The sequence below is a fragment of the Oncorhynchus masou genome, chromosome 21 (assembly GCF_036934945.1).
Source record: "Oncorhynchus masou masou isolate Uvic2021 chromosome 21, UVic_Omas_1.1, whole genome shotgun sequence".
In the NCBI taxonomy this organism is placed as follows: domain Eukaryota; kingdom Metazoa; phylum Chordata; class Actinopteri; order Salmoniformes; family Salmonidae; genus Oncorhynchus; species Oncorhynchus masou.
In genome coordinates, this window is record NC_088232.1 from 7,394,865 (window position 1) to 7,414,650 (window position 19,786).

Below are 19,786 nucleotides of genomic sequence, written 5' to 3' on the forward strand. Positions count from 1 at the left end.
TATACTGCGAGACGGATGAACTCGTAACACCGTGTAATGAAAGGGGGATGAGAACCAAGTCTGTGGCTCATGTCATCCTCTTTCTTTGGGAAAAGAATTAAGCTCAGTTTCAGCAGATATTCATCACTGTCTGTATTTGGAGGGCAGTAGTCACATGACTTTTGCTCCGCCCTCCATCTCTCCTCCATCTTCTGTCTGCCTCACAGTGAGCATGTGCGGAGAGGGGCTCACACGCATGCGGTGGATCTATTAACCGTATTCCACCCCACTGTAGATGTTTTATTACCCATCAGTCCCCCCCCCCCTCTCTCTGCCCTTTTTCCACAGACAGTCTCCCCATGCATGACTGAAAAGCTGCACTGTGCACATTTTTCATGTGTTTAGTTGTTGACCATGTTGTGCGATAGCTATGGCCATGTGGAAATGTAGAATAATGAAATTTGATTTGATTTATGGGTCATTCCACAAGCAAATATCTTCCTGGAATATAATTGAAAAAATATTGGGTTTCCAAAGTGTTTCTGATAGGTTAGAAATAACGTTCCCCAAACATCTTTGTTTGAGTCATAGGAACATTTTAGAACAGTTTGGTAATGCCTCTAGAGGCAGTAATACTACGAGCAGTGACATGACAACAGCTTTCCTGTGATGATATATGATTCAAAACATATTTGCCAAATCATTCCTGACTAGGCATTCATCGTGAAAGTTGTCACAGTTAAAGCATGAAATCACAATTCCCCCCGACATCCTCGCAACACTTTTTTTTTCCGTTTCTCAACTGCAAGAACTTGATCCCTGAAATATAATTTAATGTTATCTACCAGGTCCTGATTGGAGGTTTCGGCGTCCATCTTAGAGATATGTGTAACACCACTTCTCTGGAGGAGTTTGTGACCATCTCCGACAAGAATGTGTCACGGCTCACTCAAGACATCATCTGCAGGGCCTCCCCTGATTGGCTGAACAAGGCCCAGGACCACTTCCTGTCCAACCTGGACTTCCTGAAACCCATACGGGTAAGAAACACTTAAAATACTAACACTTTTAAAAACTTAACGCTGAACACTTTAACACTGGGGGCTTTAACACTGGGGGATTTAACAGTGTACGCCTAATAAGACAATGCTATAGACCTAGCTAATCTTAATTTGTTCAATGAATGTATTATTAAATGATTGGTCAATCAGACAAACTGAATAGGCTATTCCATTTTGCACTCACTTTCACACACACTTTATGACGGGATAATTTAGCCTGCTGACAGCAAACCTTCTTTCTTCCAATAAAGAGAACATCATGTTCCCTGGTATGATTACCATTTAGGGTCAGGATTTACCAATCCCTGTTTCTGTACAAGGTTTCTGTTCTTATCGCATAAGAAGAAGAAATCCTGTTCCTGTCACAAAACATTAGATTGACAATGAATGCGTCCCTTGTCCCTCTCTTGTAATGGGGGTTGGGGAGGCTGTGAACCCTGTTGTGCCAAGTGTCTGAATATAGACTTTTGGCACTGACACACACACACACACACACACACACACACACACACACACACACACACACACACACACACACACACACACACACACACACACACACACACACACACACACACACACACACACACACACACACACACACACACACACACACACACACACACACACACACAAGACAAAGAAAAGGTAGTTAGTTCATTTTCAACAATACAGTGAATAGAATCCCTCTACACTTCAGATGACCGTCACACTTGGATGCAGACAAAAGAGTGGTCCATTTTTAGCTGACCCAGTTTCGTTAGCTCAGTCAGAACTCTCAGTCCGGTTGTTGGGACAAGCTTTTGGAAGGTGCCCAAGTGTACAGAACAGTATGCCAATGCAAAACGCTGTCGCAATGGTCAACTGACACGGGAGGAAATGTCATAAATAGTTGTTGAAATATCGCACCGCTGAATCAGCCGTAATTTCAAGCGGGTGTAAAAGCGAGACTATTTGTTCTGAAAACGACTAATAGGTTTCCCTCCCGAACAAAACAGATCAGGGATATTAGACGAGGGGTTTGAATAAATAACCCCTGTTCTGAATAGGCCCGGATCCAATATCCACATCATACCGCTACACATAAAATTAAGCCTTGCATTAGGCTTGCATTCTAAGTGGTACACTAATATGGACAATGGATCGCAGCAATATTGAACCTATAAGGAAAGCTGACCCCAGACCTGTACTTAGTGGCTAAGGTGCGCTGAAATGGCACACTTTTCCCTATGTAATAATGCACTATATAAGGAATCATGTTCCATTTCAGAACCACTTTAGCGACTAAGTACTGGTCTGGGGTCAGCTGTGAGTGTGCAGCAGCTCACATTTCAGCTGTCCTCTTGTGACAGTCAATAACAGATGAGGTTGAACAGGAAACCCTCTCTGAAGTGTCCCTGGAGAGTGTTTGTTCTCATGTCTTTTATCCCCCCTACCCCCTCTCTCCCCGTTCTCCCTCATCCTCCTCCCCCACAACAGAAGGACGTGAAGTCCGACCCTGAGGTCGTCCAGAAGGTATCCGCGGCAACCGACGGTCTGCTGGAGAGCTTGGGAGCGCTGGCTGTAGAGGTAGGTACTGTCTGTCAGACACACACACACACACACACACACACACACACACATGCACACACACACACACACACACACACACACACACACACACACACACACACACACACACACACACACACACACACACACACACACACACACACACACACACACAAACTTACATGTATGTTTCGATGTACATTTCTGGGTATGCATCTGTTTTGGATCATCTTAAACAACCTTTGAAGCAAACTGCCTTATCAGTGAAATCATTTGAATGTCGGCCGAAAACAACCACTAAGAGAGCCATCAGTTGTAGTAGTGGTCGGACAAAAACAGGTCCTTCCGCTACACAGCGTTGGACATCAATGTGCAAACAAAACCAATCCAACCCCTTAATAATAAACAAGCTAGCTTGGTGCTCTGGCCCTCACAAAATGGCCGCCTCAAATGGCTGTAACCCTGTCATTTTGTACACAAGGGTAGTCTTTCACAACAAATAGACTGTTTAGTGTCAGCAGTCCAGTTGGTACCAGTCCAGGTCAGGACATGGCCGGGTGCATGCATGCTGACACGGTCGTCAGTTGTACGGCGTTTCCTCCGACACATTGGTGCGGCTGGCTTCTGGGTAAAGCGAGCTGTGTGTCAAGAGGCAGTGCGGCTTGGCTTGGTCGTGTTTTGGAGGACGCATGGCTCTTGAACCTCGCCTCTCCCGCACGGGAGTTGCCGCGGTGGTACAAGACTGTAACTACTAATTGGGTATCACGAAATTGGGGAGAAAAATAGGTTAAAAAAAAAGTACAACAACAAAAAATTCAAGGAAAAAAAAACAAAAGGAATGTCCACAAAAGTACATGGCTGGGGAACGCTAAGAGACTTAGCAGGATGTGCTAGGGGAACAAACGACAATAGATCACCTAGTCACGAGACTCTCTGCCCCCCTGCCCCCTCTTCTCAATCGCTCTCCCTTCCACCTCCCCTCTCTCCAGCCACAGTACTGCTGAGTTGGCGGAACATAAGGAAGCCTTCAGCTGTGGGAAAGCGAGGTCTTTCCCACTGAAGTGTTTAGCATACGCTCTCTGGCAGAACTGTATGTCAGGGGAAATCCATGGACAGAGACAAAGAAATGTCCCTTCAACTAATGATTAAATGATCCCCTCCCTACTCAACAAGTCAAACAAGCAGCAATGTTACAAGACAAGAGAGGCTACCGGTATGAATGTCTCAAAAACTGAAAAATACACTTTTTCCACCCTTATTTTACCTCAACCACAGCTTTTTGCCGTTAGCTGCTTATGTTCCCTGGTGTGAGAGGGAAGAAGCTTAGTTAGCCTTGTTGTGGACTAGCGGTGAGCTGCCTCGGCTCTGACACATAACCTTTAGTAACCTCTCTTCAGGCTGGAGGTGCGAGGAGTTGCAACAGAACACTGCCTTCCTCAAATGACTCGGCCTGTTTGCATGCTATATGTCTGGCCCGCGGGCATGAGGCAGAGAGACAGGGACAGACAGAAAGAGAAAGAGCAAGGCCTTTCTCTGTCAAGGTTCTCACGGTATACGGAGAGCTCTACTTGAGGTGGAGAGGAGAGAAATCCTCCTTCCCTCCCATCTCCTCCCACTGGCTGCACTGTTTTTTCTTTCTTTGTGTGTTTTTGGACGGAGCTGAGGAAGCATGTGACTTGCTGAGGCGGCTCCCGGAATCAGCTGCAATCACGGACCCTGAGGGCGGAAAGCGGATCTCATAGTTCGCTGGAATGTCTTTGTTATTCTAAACGATTACACTGTTCTAAGTGATTACACCGTTCTAAACGATTACACCGTTCGAAACGATTACACTGTTCTAAGTGATTACACCGTTCTAAACGATTACACCGTTCTAAACGATTACACCGCTCTAAGTGATTACAGCGTTCTAAACGATTACACCATTCTAAGTGATTACACCGTTCTAAGCGATTACACCGTTCTATGCGATTACACCGTTCTAAGGGATTACACCATTCTAAACGGGTTGTCTATTAAAGGATCAGCGTCAATGAAGATATGTTAAGTGTCGGAGGGTCTCAAGTCGTCTCCTTGTGGCAGAAAGCCACAAGAACTGTGCAACAATATCCAGTCTGTTTCATTTAATCACGTGTCACATGATATTATCGAACGAAGTTGGATAATAAAGCCAACATATATCTATAGTTCCAGAAAGATGCTGAGTTATAACGACTGACCTACCCGTTCTCGTTCTCAAATGACAAAAGACCTTGTTATGCATAGGTGCGTTAGTTTTAGCTCCGTCCACCGTCTTCACCGTGTTGTTCTAAGATAACCAGCCGCTTGGGCAGTGAGTCCACTGTGGCTCCTTCTATTAGACAGGTTACTCTCTCTTTCTCTCCATTGTGCAAACACTGATACGCGCACCCAGAGCCTGTCTCACTCTCAAGCACACAGGTCAGCCTGGTTTTCCCAACCTCACTTTCACACCTAAAGACCCAGATTAGCTCAATACTCAGTCAAGAAGGGGACCATGGCGCTCTCCCGGAAGTGTGGTTAGTGCGTATAACCCGGGAATCCAGAGACGAATGAAGGTGTGATGGGTCCGCACTAAAAAAAATTAAAAAAGTTCAACTCTCATAGAAGTTGTGAAGTTTTTTTTTTTGAAGGCTTAAATGTTTGTGGATTGTCGGCATGTTTGACCTGGAGTGCACAGTGATCCCGTTGCTATTCGAATTTATTGCCGGACACAGAATTCTCACAAGTAGTGTTGACTTGAGGAGAATAAGGATTTGAGTATTTAAAATGTTTTTAGAAAATCCTTTACTGAAAATATGGGAGGGGGATTGCACAATAGACCACAAAAGCCACATGTTTTCAACATGTTCAAGGCTACCATGCCAATTGAGTGTGTGTGACAAGAACAGTTGCTATATTTGTCCCAGGCTGTTAGGACAAGTGTTTTTCACCTTATGTCTAACAAAGTCTGTTTCCCAAATGGCACCATATTCCCTATTTAGTGCACTACTTTTGACCAGGGCCCGTTGCAGCCAAGGACTCCTACCTGGAATAGCTTTCATTAACTCTTTGAACTCACACAGTACATTGGTTCTAGAACATGTCAGAGTGTTGGCGTAAACATGTCTCAACATGTCTTTGGCACATGTTATAATCATGTGTTGACATGACACATATTACTGTACTATGAAAATACTTTAATTTACGCATACACAAAACACAGTAGAACACAATACACAAATACACGAGTAAACATTCTAATAAATAGGTACAAGACAAAATCCTAAATAATATGATTCAGAAGTTTCAATAGATTCAATACTTTCTTAAATGTACATATTCCTCTCCTCTTCCCCTAGCTGGCCAGTATGAAGAGTTGGAAGGAGATGCGTAACGAGATCCTTTACCTGACGGCCAACGCCACGGGCTCCCCCAGCCACATGTACCAGGCCGTGTCCCGTATCGTCTGTGGCCACCCCGAGGGTGGCGGACTGAAGATCAAGTCGCTCAACTGGTACGAGGACAACAACTACAAGGCCCTGTTCGGTAACCGTGGTGGCAACGGCAGCGACGACGAACCCGTGTCCGCCTACGACAACACCTCAAGTCAGTCCTTGGGTCAACTCCCTGCTCTACAATTCATTAATAGTTTTACTTGTATCAAACGCGGATCAATTTTGTTAATCATTTCATAGTAAAAAAAAGGAATCTCTAGGGGGGGGGGATACAGGATGTATGGACACCCGTGTATTCCTCCTTGGTGTTATCACAGAGATAGCCACCCGAACCCTCTACAAAGTGTATAGGCTACTGGGTACTCAGCCTACGGTGGTGTGGTACTAACCTGTGTCCGTCTGTCCTCCGCCCCTCAGCTCCGTACTGTAACAGCATGATGAGGAGTCTGGAAGCCAGCCCCGTCTCCAGGATGATCTGGAGGGCCCTGAAGCCTCTCCTCATGGGAAAGATCCTGTACACCCCCGACACTCCCGCCACACAGAGGATCATACACGAGGTGAGAGACTCTAACTGAAGGAACACAAAGAAGCCTGCGTGAAAAGGAACCTACACATAAATGTTTCTCTACTAACTCGGCATTGAGGCCAGGCAGCCATTATAACCATCTCCCTCCATTCTCTCTCTCTCTCTCTCTCTCTCTCTCTCTCTCTCCTATCTCTCTCTCTCTCTCTTTCTCCCCACCCCTCACCCAGATGAACAAGACGTTCCAGGAGCTGGGTATCCTGAGGGACCTGGGTGGGATGTGGGAGGAGATGAGGCCTAAAATCTGGACCTTCATAGAGAGCAGTGAGGAGATGAACCTGGTTCGGGTGAGTTTCTACTCTCATCTGATCTCATAGTATTTACAGTTGTACCTATAGTATACAGTAGCTACAGTCGATCTGTTGTCATGATGTCAAAAGCACATAAAACAGCAAATAAGGTTCCGTGAATAGTTTTAGTGTTGATAGGGTTTGAGTCTGCTAATATTGATCATGGTTCCTATTAGCCTAAAAGAAAGCAAGGATCTTTTAGATTTACCCAGAGCGTCTTAGTGCGTTGATCTTGAGATGGCTAGGTGGGATGACCACATATCACAGTCATAGTAAGTACATCAATAAAGTAGCTACCAGCAAAGTCAGAGCTATGAAGGGGGGGGGGGGGACATTTGAAGTGCAAGCACTTTGAAGTGAAAGAACCCTCAGACAGTCAAAGCAATACATCATTTGCTGTGTGGTTTATTATTATTAATTGACAAGATTTCCATCATCGTAACTAAATAATAATGCCGCAAAAACTACGTCCAAAATAAACTGCAGTAATTTTGCAGTGTAACTGCAGTTAGAGTGCAGTATATTCTACAATGTCTGTGTCCAAAATATCACAGCAACTGCAGTTACTGCACTTTTACTGCAGTTTCAGAACTTTCCTATTTTTTGTTGTTGTAACGGGTTAGAAAAGAGGGGACAGTGTTTTCGGTGTACACACAGTGGGTTTATCGTTTTGAGAATCAGACATGCAGTTGGAAGGGACAAGCAACAACGATATTACATGATTCAATTCATGTTCATTTAAGGTAACTGTAGGAGACATGATCTTTCCGTTTCTTACCGAGGTAGCTACCTAACATGGCTCCTCCTCATGCTATTAGAATAGCCATGGTCCTGCCAGCAATGTATATCACCGGTCCCATAGTGCCACACAGTGGTCGAAAAATTTATGAAAAATATATGACAAAAATGAACTCCCAGAGGCATTTTCTCCATAGCAATTCATCTTGTGGTATTTTTAGTGGCTTCCAGCTAATGTGGCCATTAACCACAACGGCTTGAAATTGACTTACCATTACATAGTACTTTGTGGTGGGAGTGGTATTGATAGGACACCTCTGATAATAGATACAGGCTAATGGATAGGATGGATGAAGGATATGAAGGGAACAAAAAACAAACGGTCAAAATTGACAGTTTAGACCATACAGTGTCTTTGTCTTATTCTCTTTTGTATTTCCATATATATGTATATATATATTATTAGTCTTTAAAAAAAATTAACTGGTGGAAATGCTTATGAGAGAGCTCCACACTACACAAATAATTATAGGCAGCCAATAAGGCATCTCTATCGGAATCTATATCTACCTGTTACCTCCTTCCTGTTTAGACGCTGCTTCAGAACAACGCCAGTGCCCGCTTCTTTAACGACCGTCTGGCTGACACAGAGTGGAAGGTGGAGGATGTGTCCCGCTTCCTGACCAAGGCTGCGGAGGACAAACGCCCTGCCGGCTCGGCCTACACCTGGAGAGAGGTGTTCGGCGAGACCGACGACGCTATCAAGACCATCTCCCGCTTTATGGAGGTGTGTGTGTTGAGCCCTTCTCAAAGACCGCTGTACACTTGGATGACATGAATAAGACAATTGCATACCGTACGTTCTATAGTCTACACTCCCATCTAATTCTGTCGGCTCAGTTCAAGGTAAAGGGACATTAGATGATAAATAAGCACCTGGTTGGTTTCTGTTATCGCTGAGCTCCCAATAGATCACTCGGTCGTTCTAAGCCTTCGATTCCCTGGTTGGTTTCTGTTAACGCTGAACTCCCAATAGATCGCTCGGTCATTCTAAGCCTTCGGTTCCCTGGTTGGTTTCTGTTAACGCTGAGCTCCCAATAGATCGCCTGGTCATTCTAAGCCTTCCGTTCCCTGGTTGGTTTCTGTTAACGCTGAGCTCCCAATAGATCGCTCGGTCATTCTAAGCCTTCGGTTCCCTGGGAACATCACAGTTACCATGCCTTTGTACATCAAATCAATTTAACACAGTTTAGACTTTGGGACAGTTTGCCAGTGTCTTACGTAACCCTGCTTTCTGTTGCTAAATGCTGATCGATTTTATTGGCTTCAATGAAAGGGTAACTGTTGTTGCCATGCCAGGGTTAAACGCAATTAGACAAGCTAATGATTTTCCATTCCAGATAATTCTAGTTGACACACTGGCTGAAAAAAGTTTTGGGGGTCCAAATAGGCATTGGCTGGGTGACGCTGGGCCTTTCAAAGTATGGGAGTCTTGAAAAGCTGGAGGCCAAGACTTTCAACAGTCATGCTGGCTTATGCGTTTTGCGGTATTAGTGCAGCGTATCACTTTTAACACATTTCTACCTTGCCAATGGCCATTTAAATAAGCGTTTCAATGTGCATTTGTCAAAATGAGAAACAAATTCAAAATTGTAATTTATTTGTACAAGTCATTTGAAATCAAGCGGGTAGTTATTAGCCTGACAATACTTCTTGTACTCCTCCGCAGTGTGTGAACCTGGATAAACTAGAGCCAGTGGCCAATGAGGAAAGACTGGTCAACAAATCCATGGGTCTCCTAGACAACCAGAAGTTCTGGGCTGGGATAGTGTTTCCGGACATCGCTCGTAGCAACAGTTCTGACCTGCCGGGTAACGTCAACTACAAGATCCGCATGGACATCGACAACGTGGAGCGCACCAACAAGATCAAGGACGGGTAAGATACATGACGTAACAAAAATGTTCCTACGACAACTCTGGCTGGCCACATCAGCCAGAGTAACCAGCGGCCCAAAAACGTAACTTTCTACCCTGGTCTCTCTGTAGTTACTGGGACCCTGGTCCCCGGGCGGACCCCTTTGAGGACCTGCGCTACATCTGGGGTGGTTTCTCCTACCTGCAGGACGTTATTGAACAGGGCATCATCAGGGCAGTGACGGGCAGTCAAGAGAAGACTGGAGTTTACATCCAACAGATGCCTTACCCCTGCTACGTAGACGATATGTAAGTAGCATTGTAGAGACTTGGAGAGACACTGTTTTGTTTCGCCAGGATGAAATATTATAGTGTATAGGTGTATAACACAATATAAAATCATGCCGTAGCACAGCATAGCAGAGCAGAGCACAAGATAAGACAGCAGAGCATTTCACAGCATAGCATAGCAGATCACAAGATAAGACAGCAGAGCATTTCACAGCATAGCATAGCAGATCACAAGATAAGAGAGCAGAGCATTTCACGGCATGGCAGAGCTGAGCACAAGATAAGACAGCAGAGCATTTCACGGCATGGCAGAGCTGAGCACAAGATAAGACAGCAGAGCATTTCACGGCATGGCAGAGCTGAGCACAAGATAAGACAGCAGAGCATTTCACAGCATGGCAGAGCTGAGCACAAGATAAGACAGCAGAGCATTTCACGGCATGGCAGAGCTGAGCACAAGATAAGACAGCAGAGCATTTCACAGCATGGCAGAGCTGAGCACAAGATAAGACAGCAGAGCATTTCACGGCATGGCAGAGCTGAGCACAAGATAAGACAGCAGAGCATTTCACAGCATGGCAGAGCTGAGCACAAGATAAGCCAGCAGAGCATTTCACAGCATGGCAGAGCTGAGCACAAGATAAGACAGCAGAGCATTTCACAGCATGGCAGAGCTGAGCACAAGATAAGCCAGCAGAGCATTTCACGGCATGGCAGAGCTGAGCACAAGATAAGACAGCAGAGCATTTCACAGCATGGCAGAGCTGAGCACAAGATAAGACAGCAGAGCATTTCACAGCATGGCAGAGCTGAGCACAAGATAAGCCAGCAGAGCATTTCACGGCATGGCAGAGCTGAGCACAAGATAAGACAGCAGAGCATAGGACGGCAGAGCAGAGGCAACAAGCTCTGATTAGTTGTTAACACAGCCTGCAAAAGTATGGTGTATCTTTAATCATTTTCATGATTTCCTGATTCCTCCGTGCTCCCTCCTCTCCAGGTTCCTGCGGGTGATGAGTCGCTCCATGCCTCTCTTCATGACCCTGGCCTGGATGTACTCTGTGGCCCTCATCATCAAGGGCGTGGTCTATGAGAAGGAGGCGCGGCTCAAAGAGACCATGAGGATCATGGGATTGGACAACGGCATCCTGTGGCTCAGCTGGTTCATCAGCAGCCTCATCCCCCTGCTCATCTCCGCCTCGCTGCTGGTGGTCATTCTCAAGGTGTGTGTGGAAGCAGACACACACACAGAACGCACAGAATCCTTACGCAATCACGTACACACCCAATTCATCTGTTTCATAATCTCATCCGTCTCCTCCCGTCAAATCAGATGGGGAACCTGCTTCCCTACAGCGACCCTTGCGTGGTCTTCCTGTTCCTGGCTTCCTTTGCTGTGGTAACCATCATGCAGTGCTTCCTCATCAGTACCATCTTCTCCCGTGCCAACCTGGCAGCGGCCTGCGGAGGAATCATCTACTTCACCCTCTACCTGCCCTACGTCCTCTGTGTGGCCTGGCAGGACTACGTGGGCTTCGGGGCTAAAGTAATTGTGGTGAGTTCAGATCGCTAATACACTCTTTTGTTGTCGTGGTAATGTTGTAATGGGGATTGCGATGGAGGTGGGTTTGTGAAACGCTCTCACGTGATGACGAGCTACCTTGCACGAGACCTGAAGACTGTTCGAATCTATTTTTTTTACTTTTTTGTTTGTTCTTTGTCATGAACATAGTCCTCTTTTTTTTGAACTTGTATTCTATTCTCCCGTCTTTCTCCAGAGCCTGTTGTCCCCGGTGGCGTTTGGGTTCGGTTGTGAGTACTTTGCCCTGTTTGAGGAGCAGGGAGTGGGTATCCAGTGGTCCAACCTGTTGTCCAGCCCCTTGGAGGAGGACAGCTACTCCCTCACCACCTCCATCTGTCTCATGCTGTTTGATTCCTTCCTCTACGGGGTCATGACCTGGTACATCGAGGCTGTCTTCCCTGGTGAGCAGCAGCCAGAGGAAGTCATGTCATTTGATGAACCTGTATTGTTTTTGAATGTGTTCCCAAGCATAGCTACACACATTATCTTATGTCTACCAACGGTTTTAGGCAAATAAAATAAACCAGACAATAAATGTCATATTATGAAACGTCATATTATATTGTACCTAAAGGAGTGTGTATTTGTACTCATCATGTATGATGCCTGGTATTCCCCTTTAGGCCAGTATGGGATCCCCAGACCCTGGTACTTCCCCTTCACCAAGTCCTACTGGTGTGGAGAGAAACAAGGGAAGAACATACAAGAAAGAAAGGAAGGAAATGCGGAAGGTAGATTTAACAAAGAAAACGGCTTAACGCTCTATTGATGGATTTAACACTTAAAAAAATATATAATAATAATAATTATTGGGTGATTTTGATTTGAGATATTTCAGATGCAAATTTAGCCTTGTTTCACCCTCAGCTGTGTGCATCGAAGAGGAGCCGTCTCACATCGAGCCTGGTGTTTACATCAAGAACCTAGTGAAGGTGTATAGCCATGGCAACAAGTTGGCTGTAGACGGGTTGACCCTGGGCTTCTACGAGGGGCAGATCACCTCTTTCCTGGGGCACAACGGAGCCGGCAAGACCACCACCATGTAAGGCCTAGGATCAAAGACCTTAATCTCGAGGGGCGTTTCATTAAACCCGCATCCAATTCCCTCGATCCCTTACATAACTAGACCAATCATATGCTTCGATCCCGACACCTCCCGGCACATAGCTGTAGCAGGACAGCTTATGGGGTTTATACACCTTTTATCAATCTAGAAATGTTAAGCAACTTAATTGAATTTGATTGTAAGGGCAATCTATTTTTTGGATCGTTATTAGCGTTGGGACAGACACAATGAAAACATTTTGACACGTTGAAAATACAGCAGTCCGATGCAATATGAGTACATAGGAAATGTGTGAAACTAAACTGTGTTGAGTTAAACTGTGTTAATTGACAGGTTTGGTTGTGCGTTCTCCCTGGCTCTGATAGGTCCATCCTGACGGGTCTATTCCCGCCCACCTCTGGCACCGCCTACATCCTGGGCAAGGACATCCGCTCGGAGCTCAGCGCCATCCGACAGAACCTGGGCGTCTGCCCGCAACACAACGTTCTCTTCAGCATGTAAGTCATCGCTACTGTACTATGACTGTAATACATACTCACAGGGGTTGCCCGTTTTAGTACTTTACTAGTTCAAGTAAAACAAAATGACTTGTAGTTCTAACTCAAGTTAATTTTGCATAATACGATTGTAGCTGTTTGTTTATGACTGGCTGTATCTGTTTCTTTCTTCCTCCGTTTCCTCCTCCTCCTCCTCCTCTGTCCCAGGCTGACGGTGGAGGAGCACATCTGGTTCTATGCCCGTCTGAAGGGTCTGTCTGAGGAGAAGGTGAAGGCTGAGATGGAGCAGATCGTCAACGACATCGGCCTGCCTCACAAACGGCAGTGTCGGAGCAACACGCTGTCCGGTAAGTGGCTCTCCTTCCTGTCGATATAACGACTATATCAGCTGTTGTTAAAAATAGTAGTATTGCTGAGAATAATTTACATTTGGATCCATAATGATTTCTCGAGATGACCTTGACGTTTGTTTTTGTCTCAGGGGGCATGCAGAGGAAACTGTCAGTGGCGTTGGCGTTCGTCGGAGGGTCAAAGGTCGTGATCCTGGATGAACCCACTGCTGGAGTCGACCCCTACGCACGCCGGGGAATTTGGGACCTGCTTCTGAAGTATCGTGCCGGTAACGAACTCTACATATCATTTTTACTATTTCTCCTGTGCTGGAGGAGTGAGACTGTCATTATGCAAACAATTGCTCTGGAATTGTTTGCATAATGGAAACCAGGCAAATGATTGTGTAAATAGGCTAACGGCTAGCTTTATATCCAATCTAATGTCCTCCTCTTACATTTACATTTACATTTAAGTCATTTAGCAGACGCTCTTATCCAGACTGGTTCTAACACCCTCCCCTCTCTCTCACTCTCTCTCTCTCTCTCCCTCCCCGCCTCTCTCCCTCACCGCTTCTCGCTCCCCCTCAGGCCGCACCATCATCCTCTCAACTCACCACATGGACGAGGCGGACATCTTGGGCGACCGCATCGCCATCATCTCCCACGGCAAGCTGTGCTGCGTGGGCTCCTCCCTGTTCCTGAAGACCCAGCTGGGGACGGGCTACTACCTGACCCTGGTGAAGAGAGACTTCGACCTGACCCTCAGCTCCTGTCGGAACTCCTCCAGCAGCAGCTCTGTCTCCTACAGCAAGAAGGTGGGCCTCCCTCAGCCGCAACCCCAGGCCCTCACAGTCCTAAAGGTAGATTGAAATGCATCAGGGATGAAGGGACGAAAACCCCCCAGATCCCGACACCTCCTGACACACATAAACTTGCGGTGCTCACTTTTAAAGGTAGATTGAAAGACATCACAGTTGTGAGAAATGGCAGAAATTGACATCTCTGATCTTTTATTCACATAATAACCAAGTTAATCGCCATGTGCCAGACCAATATATAAATGCACCTGTTGGGCCTTTTGCTAAAGAGAGATAGTCTGTTAGACGAACGTGTGTTGCTTTTCTCTCTGCAGGAAGACAGTGTTTCCGAGAGCAGCTCTGACGCTGGACTGGGTAGTGAACCTGAGAGTGAAGCCACCACTATTGGTAAGTCAGACAAATGCCTTGTGAGCACCCCTTCGTCCCTATAAGAGGGGTGAATTAAGCCCTTTGGTACTACCTTTTTGAAGAACAATATAATGATGGTGACAATACTGATGCTGACGATAATGATGCTGACGATAATCCTTTTGATCCTTATCCTCCTCTCCCCAGTAGACGTAACCATGATCTCCAATGTGATCTTCAAGCACGTCCCCGCTGCCAGGCTGGTTGAGGACCTGGGCCATGAACTCACCTACGTTCTGCCCTACAAGGCGGCCAAAGGTGGAGCCTTCGTGGAGCTCTTCCACGAGATCGACGACCGCCTCTCTGACCTCGGCATCTCCAGCTACGGCATCTCAGACACCACCCTGGAAGAGGTAGGACAAATAAAGCAGTTGGATTTGATTCTTTTTTTTCAGATATTTATATTCTTATAAGTGAGTTATTGTGGCAGTTGATTATTTTTGATGAATGTATGTTGACTTTGGTTCTTTTATTTTAAAAAATGTATTAAATTTTTTTTGTAGATTTTCCTGAAAGTAGCAGAAGACAGTGGAGTGGATGTTGCTGAACTTCCCAACTCTGGTGAGACATTATCATACTACCCCATTGAAACCCTTTTATAGCAAATACTTAATTTATTCATGTTCCATTGCTCATTATTATCCCGTGACTCAACCTCCTCTATGTCGTCTTTCATTCAGATGGCACCATCCCGGCTCGTAGGCACCGCAGACATGCATTTGGAGACCACCAGAGCTGTCTGAAACCCTTCAACGAGGACGACGCTTTCGACTTCAACGACTCAGAAGGTGACCCAGGTACCATTTATTACCCATGAACCATCACTTCTCTTCTCTCACGTTCCACTGGAATGATGCACTCTTTCAATCCGACTGTTAATTCGCAAGAAGGATCTCATCTCATTTTAAAGCATCATATTTGTGCATTTTGCCCTTGAACACTGTCGTCACTAGTTACCACAGCCACAAAGTCTTAAACCCTGACTATTTCTACAATTTCTCTTCTTAAAATCTGAATTTTAACCTAACCCTAATCACACAAACAAGTCTTATGCCTAACCCTAAACTTAAATGAAAAAAATCATTTTTTGTACGATATAGCATTTTTTTTTACCATATTTTGACTGTGGCTGTGGTAAGTAGTGGAAACCCTCGAACACGTGAGGCTCATTCTGTTGCTCCTCCTCCCCAGAATCTCGTGAGACGGACTGGCTGGGAGGCTCGGATGGTAAAGGCTCGTACCAGGTCAAAGGCTGGCGTCTGATTCGACAGCAGTTTGTGGCGTTGATATGGAAACGCTTCCTGTATGCCCGGCGGTCCAGGAAAGGCTTCTTCGCTCAGGTAAACTGCACTTCAGAATTAAAAGTTGATCAAAGTTGTTAAGTGTTACATTGTAATTCATCATCATTACATGATCTAGCGATGGCGCAGCAGGTACATTTGAACCTTTCTGCATCTATTGTACTGTGCAAGTTTACGCCTAATTTTTACTGGCATTGTGGGTAATTGCCGTGTGGACCTCGGAACCTCTTCGCTTGGTGGTGAAGTAGATCTTAATCTTCAACTTCAAATATTTGTTCCGGTTGTAAACGGAGCCTTGTCCTGTGTTGGTTTCAGATCGTGCTTCCTGCTGTGTTTGTGTGCATCGCCCTCATCTTCAGTCTCATCGTCCCTCCGTTTGGAAAGTACCCCAGCCTGGAGCTTGAGCCTGGCATGTATGAAGAACAGTTCACCTTCATCAGGTACGACCAACACTATAACTGCACGGAGCGATATTAGTGTTAGACAAATGTTTTATACGTATTTATACGTCTTTGAATTTGTAGATGTTCACTCAGTTACTTGAACCGGGGCCAGAAAGCCTGGAAATCAATGTTCCATGTTCTGTATAGTGTTTCCTACATAGAGGAATGATAACGACACTAACCTCGAAACTTTCATGAAGTCAATGTAGCTTTTGAGAAGCATGAATGTGAGTAGAATACTGTGGTTGTTACACAAGATGTTATATAAACATTTACAATGAAGGTCGGTCACCCATTGGGTTGTAAGAAGTAGTGCCGCGTCCGTTTCCTTGACGATGGTACGATATTATCTCCTCGCAGCAACGACGCCCCTGAGGATGCAGACACGAACAAGCTGTTGGGTGCCCTGACAAACTATGATGGCTTTGGTTCACGCTGTAACTCACCGTAAGTCCGACTCCCCCCCCTACTAACCAAATAGAATGAGGCTTAAACCACAGGATCAGATATTCACTGGTTGTAAAAGAGTTGATGGTTAAGTACTTAGTTGCTTTGAAGAATGATTATAACTCCCTCGCTCTGTCTATCTATCTCGGGCTCTCTCGCTTAACAGCCATGCTCCTTGCAACACATTGGATGATGAGTGGGTTGTTCCTGAGGTACCGGAGAGTGTGAGGGACATCTTTATGAATGGCAACTGGAGTATGGAAAACCCCTCTCCTCTCTGTGAGTGCAGCTGTGAAGGACGCAAGAAGATGCTACCTGAATGCCCAGCGGGAGCTGGTGGTCTTCCTCCTCCACAGGTACACACCCATGAGCGCACACACACACTAACACACACACACAGAGAGAGAGAGAGAGAGAAATGCAGATAATGTAGTATCCACAAAAGTTTAACCTCGTTCTTTTCTTCTCTTCAGGTGAAAATCAGTGACCAAGGTACCCTGCAAAATCTGACTGGCAGAAATATCTCAGATTACCTGGTTAAAACCTATGCTCAGATTATCGGGAAAAGGTATAATTTATTGTTTTATTTAATTAAAAATGTTAATATTTTTTTATGCTCCATTTTATATAAATGAAAGGAGGTGGAACATTTATTTTAATTCTGTACATGTTGTCTTTTCACAGTTTGAAGAACAAAATCTCGGTCAATGAATTCAGGTAAACTGGCAGGTGTCAATCTCTCAATGCTAAATACACTGTAGGTATTTAGAACGCACCATAGGCATCAGTAGTGAACTGAGAACGTTCTGTACCACGTTATTCAATAATATGCTAATTAATATTTTTTATGCAGATATGGCGGATTCTCATTAGGCGCTAGGAACACTCAGCTCCTCCCACCAGGTGATGATATTGATCAGGCCATCTCTGAGATAAGACGACGCTTCCACCTGGAAAGAGTAAGCCTTACCATTTACAAACTTGATATCCCATATACTTACCCTGGAACAATGCCACTGTAATGTACTGTACAGCATTAACAACATAGAAATAGAATGACTAGAATGGAGGTCCAGGTTCTGTTATGCAGGGACCGGAGGCCATATTGAGTGTACTCATGAGTGTTCCACTCAAATGATCATGGGTCTGCGGGGCTTTGTCCCTTCTAACAATTATATTTCAATGATTACCAATGCTTGCTATTTGTTTAAATGTTGGCATTTAATGTTGTTAGGGTTTAGCTTACGTGCTAAACTGGGGTTTGTTCTCTTTCTCTGTATAGGGGACTGCTGCTGACCGTTTCCTCGCTAGCTTATCCAGTTTTATCCAGGGACTGGACACTAAGAACAACGTCAAGGTTAGTTTACTGCTTTGGTGCACATTTTCCACACTCGTATAAATGTACGTTTGGGACAGTAAATGTCACAATACACTTTTCACCTCATTCCACTTTTGTTGCACAATTTTGATTGCACAGGGATTCATTTAATCACAAGTTGAGCGTCGTGCCCCTTGTACTGTAGGAACATTGTTTCAGACCCAACACAGTAGATTTCCATGCTTACACAGCAGAAAGGGTTTTAAAATATCTACGACAGCACTTTGACCTTAATAAGCAGGTTCAGACCAACGGAAATGCCATGACTAGGAAATGAGACTTGGGGAACAAAGCGGAAAAGCTCACATTGTTTTTCAGGGAACTTGAACGGTGTTGATTATATTCAGACCAAAGACCTTTTGTTCTAGAACCTAAAGTCACTCATCATCACTTCCGTTATTCTACCAAGAACCGGAAGTTGAGGCCTTTAGGTGTGTGCTTAGTCAGTTTTCGCATTTATTGCTTCCGCCATTTTAAGACCTTACAAACACTTCATTCTTCCTCTGTTTTAATAGCTCCTCCCTCCTAACCTCTGTCCTGTAAACCTTTGACCCCATCCAGATCTGGTTCAACAACAAGGGGTGGCACAGCATTGGTTCTTTCCTGAACGTGATGAACAACGGAATCCTGCGTGCCAACCTGCCTGCGGGACAGGACCCCAGCAAGTATGGCATCCAGGCCTTCAACCACCCACTCAACCTCACCAAGGAGCAACTGTCCCAGGTCGCACTGTAAGTACCTAGCCGACAACTCAAATTCTTCCATGAAATAATTTTCTCATCTGTCAATGACATGGATTGGAAGAAATATACAGTATTACAATGCACCTCCTTATAGTAATTGAAAGGTCGCTGGTTTGAATCCCCGAGCCGACAAGGTGAAACATCTGTTGAGCAAAGGCACGTAATCCCGATTGCTCAATGGGGGTGAATCAGAGGGAGTTGGGATACGCAAAAAACTAAACATTTTCAAATCACACATTCATCTAATACACACTTGTACATGTGTATGAAATAGGACATGTGTATGAAATAGGACAAATATAAGTACCAACCTACTATTTATTTCTTATTAAAAAAAAGAAGCATGGCAACACTTTACTTAAAGCATCCAGGCATAATGCTTTCTAACTTGTTCTATGTATGACTCAGAAGCATCTTTTTTCCCTCTGCGTGCTCCCTTCCAGGATGACCACCTCTGTGGACGTGCTGGTGTCCATCTGCGTGATCTTCGCCATGTCTTTCGTCCCGGCCAGCTTCGTAGTCTTCCTCATTCAGGAGAGAGTCAACAAGGCCAAACACATGCAGTTCATCAGTGGAGTGCAGCCCTTCCTCTATTGGCTGTCCAACTTCATCTGGGACATGGTAAGGGTCCTCATCTCATCCTGCACTCTTAGAAAGAAAAATCTAGAACCTTTAAGGGTTCTTCGGCTGTCGCCATAGGAAAACCATTTGAAGAACCCTTTTTAGTTCCATGTAGAACCTTTTTTGGGTTCCATGTAGAACCCTTTCCACAGAGGGTTGTACATGGAACCGAAAATGTTTCTACCTAGAACAGTGGAGTCTGCTGTGTGGTGGACGGCTCATAATAATGGCTGGAAGGGAGTCAATGGAATGGTATCAAACACGTTGTTTCCATGTGTTTGATACC

General features: G+C 45.1%; 1 protein-coding gene across 6 annotated transcripts in view; it reads left to right on the top strand.

Annotated features, from left to right (window-relative positions):
- The window catches only part of LOC135507736 (phospholipid-transporting ATPase ABCA1-like), a 41,916-nt gene that overhangs the window by 14,671 nt on the left and 7,459 nt on the right, over nt 1-19,786 (top strand). The window contains exons 7-37 of one of the 6 annotated variants that reach the window (XM_064927341.1): nt 828-1,019; nt 2,520-2,609; nt 5,951-6,197; nt 6,464-6,603; nt 6,800-6,916; nt 8,250-8,444; nt 9,387-9,595; nt 9,706-9,882; nt 10,865-11,087; nt 11,198-11,419; nt 11,643-11,847; nt 12,070-12,177; nt 12,314-12,488; nt 12,878-13,009; nt 13,217-13,356; nt 13,491-13,628; nt 13,930-14,201; nt 14,474-14,546; nt 14,715-14,920; nt 15,071-15,128; nt 15,248-15,364; nt 15,759-15,907; nt 16,184-16,308; nt 16,672-16,758; nt 16,925-17,114; nt 17,232-17,326; nt 17,443-17,475; nt 17,612-17,717; nt 18,041-18,115; nt 18,698-18,867; nt 19,323-19,500. In XM_064927341.1, coding sequence (XP_064783413.1) covers nt 828-1,019; nt 2,520-2,609; nt 5,951-6,197; nt 6,464-6,603; nt 6,800-6,916; nt 8,250-8,444; nt 9,387-9,595; nt 9,706-9,882; nt 10,865-11,087; nt 11,198-11,419; nt 11,643-11,847; nt 12,070-12,177; nt 12,314-12,488; nt 12,878-13,009; nt 13,217-13,356; nt 13,491-13,628; nt 13,930-14,201; nt 14,474-14,546; nt 14,715-14,920; nt 15,071-15,128; nt 15,248-15,364; nt 15,759-15,907; nt 16,184-16,308; nt 16,672-16,758; nt 16,925-17,114; nt 17,232-17,326; nt 17,443-17,475; nt 17,612-17,717; nt 18,041-18,115; nt 18,698-18,867; nt 19,323-19,500 — 4,644 coding nt within the window. The remainder of the gene's footprint in view (nt 1-827; nt 1,020-2,519; nt 2,610-5,950; nt 6,198-6,463; nt 6,604-6,799; nt 6,917-8,249; nt 8,445-9,386; nt 9,596-9,705; nt 9,883-10,864; nt 11,088-11,197; nt 11,420-11,642; nt 11,848-12,069; nt 12,178-12,313; nt 12,489-12,877; nt 13,010-13,216; nt 13,357-13,490; nt 13,629-13,929; nt 14,202-14,473; nt 14,547-14,714; nt 14,921-15,070; nt 15,129-15,247; nt 15,365-15,758; nt 15,908-16,183; nt 16,309-16,671; nt 16,759-16,924; nt 17,115-17,231; nt 17,327-17,442; nt 17,476-17,611; nt 17,718-18,040; nt 18,116-18,697; nt 18,868-19,322; nt 19,501-19,786) is intronic. The other 5 variants (XM_064927343.1, XM_064927342.1, XM_064927344.1 and 2 more) reach the window with 5 other exon arrangements.